Source organism: Rhinopithecus roxellana, chromosome 13 (genome assembly GCF_007565055.1).
Source record: "Rhinopithecus roxellana isolate Shanxi Qingling chromosome 13, ASM756505v1, whole genome shotgun sequence".
Taxonomy (NCBI): Eukaryota; Metazoa; Chordata; class Mammalia; order Primates; family Cercopithecidae; genus Rhinopithecus; species Rhinopithecus roxellana.
In genome coordinates this window covers 46070473-46083406 of record NC_044561.1, presented here as the reverse complement: position 1 = coordinate 46083406, position 12934 = coordinate 46070473, and the positions used below count along the sequence as shown (strand labels likewise).

At 49.9% G+C, this 12934-nt stretch overlaps 1 protein-coding gene across 1 annotated transcript in view; it reads right to left on the bottom strand.

Moving 5' to 3' along the window:
- Nucleotides 1-1199: 1199 nt before the first annotated feature.
- Nucleotides 1200-12934, bottom strand: part of LOC115892920 (trafficking protein particle complex subunit 10-like) — a 62727-nt gene continuing 50992 nt past the window's right edge. Inside the window, exons 7-8 of the mRNA XM_030915678.1 lie at nucleotides 10810-11057; nucleotides 1200-4374 (exon numbers count right to left, since the gene is read on the bottom strand). Of these exons, the coding sequence (XP_030771538.1) occupies nucleotides 4366-4374; nucleotides 10810-11057 (257 nt within the window). The 3' untranslated portion in view covers nucleotides 1200-4365. The remainder of the gene's footprint in view (nucleotides 4375-10809; nucleotides 11058-12934) is intronic.

The following is a 12934-nucleotide window of genomic DNA, read 5'->3' as shown; positions in this document are numbered from 1 at the left end:
GAAACTGACTCCCATAAGAACCCTTGCAAGGCTCCCTGAGCACAAATAAAGGACCACAAACCAGAGTGCCATCAAATGTTCCCACCAAAGCTAAAATGCCCAACTTTTGAAAAATAAGATAAGCTACTTAAATCTTTTGGGGGAAAAAATCAGCATAGGACAAAAACTGCGTAATCGGAAGCCACTTTCAGAAAGCTGCACAACTCTCTCACCCAAACACACCCCACTGAGGGAAGGCGCAGAAAAGCGGGGCAGCCGGACGCAGCTCTGAGATCCTGGACAGAGCGTGTCCCTCTGACTGAGAAGCGTCCTCATCAGTCAGACCACAGCAGACCTGGAGCAGGCTGACTGCACCTCGCAGGCCCGCCTGGTTCCCAGGTGCCAGGAGATCTGGGATACTTTTCATCTCCCAAGATGACACCACCACCAGTACCCACTATGCAAAAGCTTCTGTAAACATGTGCCTCCCCTGGGCACACACACTGGTGACAGAAAGACCTCCTAGGAGAGGCCAGGTGCAGTGGCTCACGCCTGTAATCCCAGCACTTTGGGAGGCCAAGGTGGGTGGATCACCTGAGGTCAGGAGTTTGAGACCAGCCTGACCAATATGATGAAACCCCGTCTCTACTAAAAATACAAAAATTAGCAGGGTGTGGTGGCATGTGCCTGTAATCCCAGCTACTCGAGAGGCTGAGACAAGAGAATCATTTGAATCCGAGAGGCGGAGGTTGCTGTGAGCCAAGATCATGCCACTGCACTCCAGTCTGAGCAACAATAGCGAAACTCCGTCTCAAAAACAAAACAAAACAAAACAAAAACCTCCTAGGAGACCACAAGAGACTCCTACAAAGCAGGAAGACGCACAGTGCTTGCGGTCAAGATGCATCCACAGGCCGGGCACGGTGGCTCAAGCCTGTAATCCCAGCACTTTGGGAGGCCGAGACGGGCGGATCACGAGGTCAGGAGATCGAGACTATCCTGGCTAACATGGAGAAACCCCGTCTCTACTAAAAAATACACAAAAACTACCCGGGCAAGGTGGCGGGTGCCTGTAGTCCCAGCTACTCGAGAGGCTGAGGCAGGAGAATGGCGGGAACCCAGGAGGCGGAGCTTGCAGTGAGCTGAGATCCGGCCACTGCACTCCAGCCCGGGCGACAGAGCGAGACTCCGTCTCAAACAAACAAACAAACAAACAAGCAAACAAACAAAAAAAGGTGCATCCACAGAGAAGGGAGATAAAGACCAAGAGCCACAGCAGGGGAGCCGCGGCAGAGGGCGCTGGATGCAGAAGCAAGAGCAGCCGAGGCACCAGGCGCTGACTGAGTCAGCAGGGAACAGCAGCAGCCGAGAGCGGAGGAGCCGCCTGACCGCACAGGTGCACCTCAGAAAGGCTCCCAAATGATACCACCAAAATGCCAACGGTGGCATTAATTACTGCGTGGCATGATTATAGAACAGTTCTTGGTATATTTTTTTCCTGCAAAGAGCAAGTCCCGCTTTGGTAAGCTTGAACGACAGTATTAAAAAAATAGCAGCATCACGTAGCAGTACCTTTCTGGGCTAAAAACAACAAAATCCAGTGGCAGCCATTGGCCACTGACTGCTGAGACTACACCTTCAACTTCCATCCCGGAAGAGGTGGGAGAGAGCAGGCAGGTCCTGCACACACCCACGCCAAGGTACAGGTCAGGCTGTCACTGAATAACAGAAACCTGAAGGTGAGCTCGGCCACCCCTCCCTCTGGAACTCACACCTCCCACAGTGCGAAGCCTCCCCGGGGCCTGCTCTGGTCTTGGCTGTGAGTCCTCCCTGGCTCCGTGCTCTAAGAGCCTCTGTTTCCCAGGAGAATCGCAGCTCCCTACATTTCCTATCACACATCATTTTAAAACTTCAGTTTTTATGGAAAAGAAAAACAGGCATATGAATTGGGCATGTGATGTGGCATACACAAGCCTTTCTGTTGTGCCGCCTTGAGGAGCCGCCTGCCTCGTATGTTACTACTTACTGTGTGTGTCTCTTAGCTCCCACCCAAACCCCAGGTAACACCCCAGAGGGGGCCGGGCACTCTGCTTCTTCTCTATACTTTCCAGGGCCTGACAGAGGAGGGCTCTGCAGCAGCAAGACCTTCCACAGTGGGACATGGAAGACTTCCAGACATGTTAACGAAACAATTTATTTACAACTTCATTGCAGTGATACTTTTTCACTGCTTTGAAAAAACAAGTGGCAAAATACATACAACAAGGTATGTGAGGGGCACAAACCCTAAATTTAGAGGTCCATGATTTTTACAAATGTAACCACCACCTAATCAAGCAACAACATTATCCTAGAAGGTTCTCTCAAGTCCCTTTTCCTAGTCAAGACCCACCCCAAAGAGGCACCCCCTATCCTGACTTCGGCCACCATCAATTCCTTCTGGCTGATCTGTGAACTTCACATAATGAAATCACGCACGTCCTCTTTTGTACATGGGGCTTCTTTAATTCAACACATCTTTAAGATTCAACCTTGCAGAGTCTGTCAGCCTGTTCTTTTTCACTGCTGCTTATTAAACCTTTCTACAAGTTGGCCACAGTTTATTTATCCACTCCTTTTAAGTGTCTGGGTTGTTTCCAGTGTTTGGCTACTATGGGTAAAACTATTTGCAATGTTACCCCTGCCTCAACTGAGGGACGCCTTCTCAGACTCCGAAGACGCCCCCAGCCCCGAGTGCGCCGGGCTACTCACAGCAGAACACAAACAGCGCCAGCACTCTTCTCCCACCAGCATCCCCGCAGCAGAGACACAAGAGCGCGGGGGAAGGGAAGAGAGAGTGCCAGAGCCATCCAGGCTCATTTTACCCATTATAGTGCAGCTTGAGAATAAAAAACAAAAGTCTCACAAACTCTGGAAAAGAGTGATTGTTCTGCAGCCATGTCTTCATGGCTTTGAGTCGTCCAAACAAGTGTCAGCCCCTTGCTCCTAAACAGTGGCCGACACAGAAAACGGGCACTTCAGCCAACATTACGAAAGCCATGCCTCTATGGTGGCATCTGCCACCCAGCATGCCACAGCACCCAACACAACAAAGACCAAGCCTCCGCTCTGCCCTGAGAGCCTGAGACTGAATGGCAGAGCATGCAGCTTGGACACCTCACTCTGGAACCAGGTGGTGGCTTCACTGTCTCCAGAAAACTCACATTTCCCTAATGGGCCGTCAGACACGTCTTGGCCATTTGGATATCATCTTTTGTGAATAACACACTTTTTAAACTAATTCTTAATTTGTATTAATTTTCCTTAAAGCCCCTCCTCCTCTCCAGATCGCTGTATTAGCAATGGCAAGTGCCATTTTGCCACTTCCAAGTATAAAAGTAAAGGCATTCTTGTTCTTGCTTTTGATACCCTACCATTTGGGTGCAACCCACACACTGGAAGGTGCACGAGTCCCAGGTGAACGCCTGATATGCCTCCCATGAAAGCAGAATCAGAGCAGTAGCTCCTGCAGGAACTCCCTGCCAGTCACCAGCCCCTCCACCTGCCAGAGAGCTCACAGCAGACTGGTGTAGCTTCACTGTAAACTTTAGATACAAGGAATCAAAAAGTATGCCTTCTCATATCGCTTGAATCCGGGAGGTGGAGGTTGCAGTGAGCCAAGATCACGCCACTGCACTCCAGCCTGGGCGACAGAGCACGACTCCATCTAGGAAAAAAAAAAAGGTATGCCCTCTCTTGTGTCCAACTTCTTTAGCTCAACTTGAGGTTGGTTACAGTCATGCACTATGACCCAGTCACGTTCACCACTGTACCCTAGCGCACTGCAGGGCCACGGTGCCGTGTCGTCATCCCTTGGACGAGATGAATATTTGGGTTCTTCCCCATTTCTAGCTCTGATGACTCACGGTGCCACAAATATCTCTGTACTTGTCTTTTGATGCATGTGTGTGCGTGTGTCTGCACATACCAGGGCTGATCTGCTGGGTCATGGGGCATATGTTGTGATGGCGACACCCGCTAGATACTGCAAACAGCCTTCCAAAGCGCTTCCAGTGGTGCACACCATCATCAGTGAACGAGCGCCAGTGTCTCCACCCTCCCACCAACACCCGAGGAAAGCCTTTCCATCCTGGCCATTCTGCTGGTGTGTGCTGGTACTTCATTGACAATGGTTTCAGTTTGCATTTCGCTACGATTCATGAGACTGAGCCCTTTTCATATGTTTATTGGCCATGTGGATTTCCTCTCCTGCCTGTTTTTCTATCGGTTGGTCAGTCTTTCTGCATCGATGTATGTGAGTTCTTCACAGTACACGCTGGATAAGGGCCCTTTCTTGTCTGCATATACTGTTCGTACTTCCAAACTGCGAAGGCCTCTTTGCTCCCCTCAGAGCACCTATCGGGGAAGAGAAGCGCTGCTGTTTATGTGGTCTGATGCAGGGCCGGCTTCCCTCACGGCTGGTGCCTAACTATAAGGGTTTCATGTTCTATTGAAGAAATACTTGCCAACCTTAAGGTCCCCAAGGTATTTCCCCACGTTATCTTCTAGAATTTTCTTATTTTATTTTTCATGTTTAGACCAAAACTACACCTGGAATTAATCTTGTTTATGGGGTGAGACCAAGATTTGTTTTTATATATGGATATCCAGTGGACCCAAAACCACCAATTCACTAAATAAATTTTTCTTGAACCCATTTATTTAAAATCTACCGGCTAGGTGCTATGGCTCATGCCTGTAATCCCAGCCCTTTGGGAGGCTGAGGAGGGCAGACCGTTTGAGCTCAGGAGTTCAAGACCAGCCTGGGCAACATAGTGAAACCCCATCTCTACCAAAAAATACAAAAATTAGCTGGGCATGGTGGTGCGCGCCTGTAATCCCGGCTACTCTAGTAGCTGAGGCAGGAGAATTGCTTGAGCCCTGGAGGCAGAGGCTACAGCGAGCCGAGGTCGCACCACTGCACTCCAGCCTGGGCGACAGAGTGTCTCCAACAATAACAATAATAAACAGCAAGATCTACCTCAACTGCCTTTTGGAAACTCCACCTTCTCCCTCGGACTATGGCAGAAGTTTCCAAATTCTTCACCTCTCTCTGTCCTCTGCCTCCTCACTAGGTCCTAACCTTTCATGGCTCCCTACTGGCTACAGGGCAAAGGGCGACCTTCAAGGTGACACACAAAGAACTTCAGAATCTCCCTTCATTGTCACCAAAGCCTGCCTCGCCCCTGAAGTTCCAGCGAGACCAGACTCCTTCAGAGCACCTTCGGTACCACCACCTTCTCTGCCTGAAACGCACCCTCCCATGCCACCAGCAGTCACATCTACATGGTGAATTCTTACTCCCCTACTCACTCCCTAGCATGTAAGCTTCGTAAAGCCAGGAATTCTACTTCACTCTCTGCTGAAAAGACAGTGCCTACCACAATGGTTGGCACAAAACAGATGCTCAGTGAAGATATGCTGAGTGAATGAATCCTTTTTTTTTTTCTTTTGAGACGGAGTCTCGCTCTTTCACCCAGGCTGGAGTGCAGTGGCATGATCTCGGCTCACTGCAAGCTCTGCCTCCTGGGCTCAAGCAATTCTCCTGCCTCAGCCTCCCAAGTAGCTGGGATTACAGGCGCCCACCATCATGCCCAGCTAATTTTTGTATTTTTAGTAGAGACGGGGTTTCACTACACTGGCCAGGCTGGTCTCGAACTCCTGACCTCGTGATCCGCCCACCTCAGCCTCTCAAAGTGCTGGGATTACAGGCGTGAGCCACTGCGCCCAGCCTGAATGAATCTTTTTAACAGAGTTTACATAGGGCCTCCTCTAGAAAGCTTCCCTAGCACCTATCGGGCACCTGCAAATGTTTACCAAGCTGACCTGAGGCACCCGGCAAAGCTGCCTTTCCCTCCCTTCCGGTCCCCTGTGCACAGACAACACTTCGTCACTACTTGGACACTGTGCTGATGACCCGTGGCAGCCTCATGCCGGTAGGTGAGGCCCTTTCCTCTTCATTTATATGCACCCCCTATCTATCCCTGTCTCCCACAGTGCCTGGCAGGCTAGGAGATGTGTCTTGCATGATTCTTGACAATCCTCTCTTTCCTTTTGTCCAGGGAGCCATCAGTTCTTCAGCAACAGCTCTCACAACCACCCCTCCTCCTCCAGCTCAGGTCCTCATGGCTCAGGGGCACACAAGATCCTCCACCTCCCCGTGAAAGCGCCCACCCAGCAGGGTGTCGGGTACACTGTAAGCCCTCAGTAAACACAACCTACATCCCTCCACTACATCTCTGCCTTTGTCCTCTGCCAGGCCTGCACCTCAGAATACCAATCCCAACCGGCCAGCTTTGACTGTAAACCTTCTTCCTCTGGTTCCACCTGCAGGTTGGCCACACACAGCCTCTGTTCACAAACCGGCCAGCTAACTCTGATGGCGTCCCATGCGCGGTTCCTCCACGCCACAGGCTAGGCTGGGTGACTTTCCTGGGGTGAGGAGTCCTGACCCTGCTAGGCCCACACCGTTACCTAACCAGAATCTATGCTGATAACAGGTCAAACCTCCTAAAAAATCACTTGGGCAATCAGTGTAACAAACACATTATGGCCTTCTAGAAAGTATCTTCCTCATTCTTCTAATTTGGCAACAAAATGTATACGTATCATACTTTTTTTTACCAAAGGTGCAGGAAAACAGCCATCACTAGCATGACTGAAAATGGGAAGACCTTTCTAGTGGACGAATTGACAACACATATTAACAGCTTTAAACACGTGTCTATCTTCGACCTTCCAATTCTACTTGTAAGAATTTACACACAAAGATGTATGTATAAGGATACAAACTATTGCAATTGCAAAGAATTTTGAAGAATTCAAATGTCCAAACAGGAGCAAGAAAATCATTGCAGTTCATCTATACATAAGGCGGCCATGGACAAAAAAAAAAGGGGGAACCTCTTCCCGCTAGCAAAAGCAACAACATTTTCTTCTGTGTATTTGTCTGTATTTTCCAAATTTACATAGAGAAAACATTCAACTTTTGTAAATGGAGAGAAAATTAGAAATTGTTACAGAAAAAAAGAGGAAATATCCTGTGGAGGAGGATCCTGAACTCATGCGCAACTGGCCTCACTTCACGGGTGTTACCGCTCACCCCAGCAGGTAGGCACAATCTCCATTCTTAACACATTTTCCATAACGGGAGTGGGCCAAGGCTAGTAAGCGGCACCCACAGGGTAGAGGCCTCTATCCGGCCATCTTGCTCTCTTTCTCAGCCCCCGTAGCCCCTGGAGTGTGGATCAAGCCCTACTACAGAGGCAGTGCCAGTTTCTATCACAGCTGGCCACTTTGTTGCCCCCGTTCTCTTTAAACAAATGAGGTACTTCCAATCAACTGATAAAGCAAGCAGGATGTTAGCAGGACATGTTTTATAAGCCACCCACTCAAAACTGGGACGTGGGATCTGCAGCTGATCGTGGTGCACCTACCCCTCCCCCCCCGGCCTCTGCTCAGCTGTGGCCCTAAAACCCAACTCTCACCAAAAAATCCTAACAACTAGACTGGAATAAAAACTACTGCACGAGAGAGAAAACCACAGCCAGGGGCGGTTCAGACCTGTAATCCCAGCACTTTGGGAGGTGAGCAGGGAGGACCACTTGAGCCCAGGAGTTCCAGACCAGCCTAGGCAACACAGTCAGACTCATCTCTACCGAAAACTTTAAAAATTTAGAAAAAGGGAGAGAAGGCCGGGCGCGGTGGCTCATGCCCGTAATCCCAGCACTCTGGGAGGCCGAGGCGGGCGGATCACGAGGTCAGGAGATGGAGACCATCCTGGCTAACACGGTGAAACCCCGTCTCTACTAAAAAAAAAAAAAAAATACAAAAAATTAGCCAGGCACGGTGGTGGGCACCTGTATTCCCAGTTACTTAGGAGGCTGAGGCAGGAGAAGAGTGTGAACCTGGGACACGGAGTCTGCAGTGAGCCCAGATTGCACCACCGCACTCCAACCCGGGCAATAGAGTTAGACTCCATCTCAAAAAAAAAAAAAAAAAAAAAAAAGAAAGAAAGAAAAAAAAAGAAAAGAAAAAGGGAGAGGAAGAGCAACACTTCTGACGTGAAGTTACTGGTGAAGCCCTCGAAGTAAACAGTGTGAATCTCAGTGTTGATCAAACTTGGGAGCAAAGTGTGCAAAAAGGACTGTGTGCGCTTCAACACAAGCGACAAGGGAGGCTGTCCTCTCTGGCCTGGGAATCTGACAGGCACAGCGCATGTAAGGAGGCACAGCCAGCTGTGTGCATCAGAAGGAGGTGAGGAAACAGGAAGTGGGTTCTTAGAAGGAAAGAGACTGAGAGACTGTGAGAAAGTCATCAGTGGGTGGCATGTCCTTGCCTCAAATCCAGCATTCAGCTTTGGCTACCTCCTCTCACTGGAGACGCAGAACTCAACAGCACAAAGAAGTGCAATAGCTGTGACTAAAAGCAATGGGGGTAGCTTCCACTCAAGGGAAGGCCAAGGAGACAACAACTTCATTCAGTAAAGCAAAGGGCTCAGAGAATACACCACAGACAAGAGGCTCCTCACACAATACAAAGCCTTGAAAATACCTCAGTGACTTCCTGGCCCTGCAGACGAGCACCTAGAGGAGCCAACAGACCCCGTGTGGCTCCTGTGAACCCCGACGCTCCAAGGAACTCCAGAACCCACACCCTCTATTACTTACACATTTCTCCTTCCAACCACAAGGTAATAACAGACCTACTTCAACCTCCTTCCACAAGGGCCATAGGCATTCCAGAACTCAAGAGAACCACTAGGAAGTCCCTAAGAACCTGCTGCACAGGAGGACAGCCCACGGGAAGAGGTGAGCATGCAGCTCTGCGGGGAGTGAGTGCAGCGCTACGCACTATGCCGCTGCTCCTCCAGGCCTCCACGGCACCTGCGCATGCCCCACAGGAGGGCAGCCATGGTGCGGCAAGCACACTAGCGAGCAGCGCCAGAAGAGGAAAAGGGATTGCCATCTCCACGCAGTACTGGACCTCTCTGCTTGGCCTCTCAGATCCGCTTTCCACACCCTGCCGCCCTGTTCTCTGCTGGGGGAGCTGTATGTAACACACCAGTGGGCTCCCTGGCCTCTAGCTTCCAGAGTGCCTGGAGGAGTTCAGAGGGAAGGGTGGGGGGGTGGAGGTGCCCGCTTCCCTCCCGGTGGAGCTGCCTTGGGGCAGTGGCCTCCTCAGTTGCAGGGCACAGTCTCCCCCACCCCACCGCAGGTCAGCCTACTCTGCACTGGCCCCGCCTGGCTGTGGGGATTTTTCTCCTCCCTCTACAGGCTGGTAGTCATGCTATTCCCAGGCAACCTTCTGAAGCTGGAAAAACAACTTGAGATTCTTAAATCCTGGTGTTCATGAATTGGCGGAGACCAGCAATAAAGGGACTGGGTCTGTGCCATCCTCCGAGGTTTCCTACGCCTGTCCCAAAATGGGCAACAGCTCTTTCCAATCAGCCCTCCTGGGGTCGTCTCACTCAGAAGACGTCATGTCTGAATCATTTGGACTTGAACACTTCAATTTTTTCCCCAATCGGTTAGTAAGACAAAAATCTCAACATCAGGCGAAAGCCCGAGGCACACGTGAACAGAGCGCGCGGTTCCAGGAGTGCATGGTCCCCCACAGCCCCGTCCCCAGCCTGCAGTTAGGGCTAAGCAGCCCAAGCAGACTCTCTCGATCCAGGGAATTACAGGCAGCTCAGAGCGTCATTTCGAGGTGGAAAATGCTGCCTTTCCTCATGTGCTTCATTAGGCGAAGAAAAATCATTTGATAAAAATTCCTAAGTTTCTGAGTTCGTGACTTGGGCTAGGTGCTAATGAGCTGAGCTCTGAAATAAGAACTTCTCCTTTGGAAATTAACTAAAATATATTTATCTTCATGAATTAAATTTAAATCTCTTAAAATTATTTCAAACCAAGCACATAAAAATAAGTTTCTATATTATGAAACAGCATCCCCATCAATGGCTTACTTCAGACCTAATCACTTCCAGACTCTGTTTTCTTGTTTACAAAACAGCATCAGACCACTCACTCAGGAGATCTTAACCAGGGGATGGGTGGCAGGGGTGTACACGAATCCTCAAGTCGTAAGTATCATTTCGTTTGTGTGTGTGAATTATTCTGGATAAAGAGGACCCTGAAACAAGAATCATCAGACTAGATACAGTCTCTACAGTCCTTCCACCTCACTAGAATGTCCATGGTTCTACGGACAGTAAGAGTTTGGTGCTTGGGTGAATTCATCTCTAAAGGCAAATGTTTTACTAACTACATTCACACACCCAATAAGTGCACGCGCACACACACACATGACATATCTTTCATGAAGCTTCGTACTACTAATCAATGGGGCACAGCCTACTGTGTGTCACTCACATTGCTACCTGCATGGCCATGTGCAAAACTATTTATCTGAAAAGAAAAATAACATAAATGTCTACATGAAATAAATGTCTGAAATAAAATAAATGTGTACCTGCAGGTCCCTCAGGTGAGTGACGCTTCCCCGTGGAGACGGCTCACGCAGTAGCGCAGGCCGCAGTCAGCCAGTGAGCTCCACTGAGAAGCTCATCTAAGAGGCTTGCTCTGGACCGGCACAAACCTCACCATGTTGAGAACAGAGTTCTACTTTTGAGCAATTAATCAATGTAAAAAGTAACTATACTGAAAATAAAAGACATTCAGAAAAGAAAACTCTTTCATAAGTGCAAACAGTTCAATGCCTGGAACCTCAAGGTTCAGAGATTTCTCCTGGAACAATCAATAAATGGGTAAACTGGGAAAAGAGCCAACTCACTTCTAGGAGCTTCAGTTCCTGCACACAGTTGTGCAGCAGCTCTAGGGCGCGCTGGGCCACCTCCCATGGTCTCTGCAGGAAGAGCAGCAAGGTGCACTGGCGAGAGAACAGGTAACTGCGCAGATCTAACAGCGTGGCTTCTCGCCTCTGGATCGATTCCCGCTTCTCCATATCTATGGGCTTTCGGAGGATCAATCCGTTCCAGCTCTTCACTGGCTGGCAGAAAAAAGTCAGCCAGTTGGCACCATCTAAACAAACACACATCATGAAAGGTGCTGATTGCGGGTACTTCAGCTTCCTGCTCAGGCTGAGGATGGTGAGCAAACAGGCAGCTTCAGAACCAGTTGTTCTAAGAACACTGCCCACCCCCTGTGGTCTAGGGATGTGCACCCATTCGGCTCCTAGCACTGACAGCCGAGACGAGGGTAACGTGACCCAGGCAACAAGGCACGCCACCCTACCATACCCAGAAAGTCATGGGCGGGAGCTGAACAGGGCAGGAAGCTGCCCAGAGACCAACAGGCTACATGGTTAGGGGAGCTCAGGCTCTGTCTCAGACCAAGGGAGGGCTCTAGTCTTGGGCTGCAGCGGGGCTGGGCTTCCTTATCTTTACCTGCGGGCTGGAGTGCTGCCTGCTCTGACCATCCTGGTGCTTTTGGTCTTCCTTAGACTACATATTCCTTCCTTATTTCCCTAACTCAACCACGTCACCTCCCTGAGTCAAGCTCCTAGAGGAAGGGACAGGGAGGACTTGGTAGCGCACAGAAGAAAAACGAACGACTGCTTGTTAATTTACAAATTTCACCAAGGCTCCCAGAGGTTTACTTATACCCCTAAGACTCAAATATGATCTTAAAATAAGCATAACAACGTATAATAACAATTCTATCAATCATTATTGAAAAAAACCTTTGAATCTATTTTTCTCACTCCAACAGACAGGTGTCATAACCAGTTCATTCCTACGTGGCATCCTGACATGGTTAAACGCTCCCTTCACTGACGGGAGCTTCTCAGAGCCGGGGAGCACACAGCAGTGTGGCGCGGACCTGCCAGCCCAGACCCCGAACCAGCATCCTCAGAGCTGCTGGAGCACATGGCAGTGTGGTGCTGGCCCACCCCGGCCCCTGCACCAGCATCCTCAGGGCTATTGGAGCACATGGCAGTGTGGTGCAGACCCGCCAGCCCAGCCCTGCACCAGCATCCTCAGGGCTGTTGGAGCACACGGCAGTGCGGTGGAGACCCGCCAGCCCAGTCCTGCACCAGCATCCTCAGGGCTATTGGAGCACACGGCAGTGTGGTGCGGACCCGCCGGCCCAGTCCTGCACCAGCATCCTCAGGGCTATTGGAGCACACGGCAGTGTGGTGCGGACCCGCCAGCCCAGTCCTGCACCAGCAGTTCCCTTGGTTAGGCTCCCCTCCCACCAGGATTCTCATGGGGCACTCCCACATTTCAGTCAGGCCTCTGGTGCCAGTGCCACCCCCCTCAGAGAGGCCACTCCAGTGCCCTATTTAAGCTCCAACGGCACATACTGCCCCATCCCTCACCAGAGCCCCTTTCTACAACCAAAACTTACTACTACGACGGCAAGTGACAGATTTACTTTTCTGCGCCTGTTTCCCCTTCATGTAACCACCATAAAAAAGGGATTCTGTTTGATTTCTCCCTGTATTTAGAACAGTGCCTGGCACACGGTGGCCCCTCAGTAAGTATTCGTTGAATGAAAGAACAAAAACGAACCACCTTATTCAGCAACAAAACTTCGTCCAGGCTTACTTTTGGATTTTAAATTGCCCCAAATTTTAAAACTGAGAGAAAAAACAAATAAATTAGGTGAAATATAAGAAGTATGTCAGATATTTCAGCCTTGAAGTCCCCTCCCTTCCCACAGGCACTGACATCCATTCAGATGCCTGGTCCCTGAAGCTGCCCAGCACCTATTCTGCTGCCAGGGACCATATGGTCTTTATCTTATAAATGACACTTACTACTCAGTGTTGTGGATATAGCATCACAGGCACATGGACCTGTGATTACCAGCCTGCCTGAGGCTAACAAATGCCCTCAGTTAGAATGTATAGCTTAAACACAGCTTTTACAAGCTCATATGATATGACCTCAAGG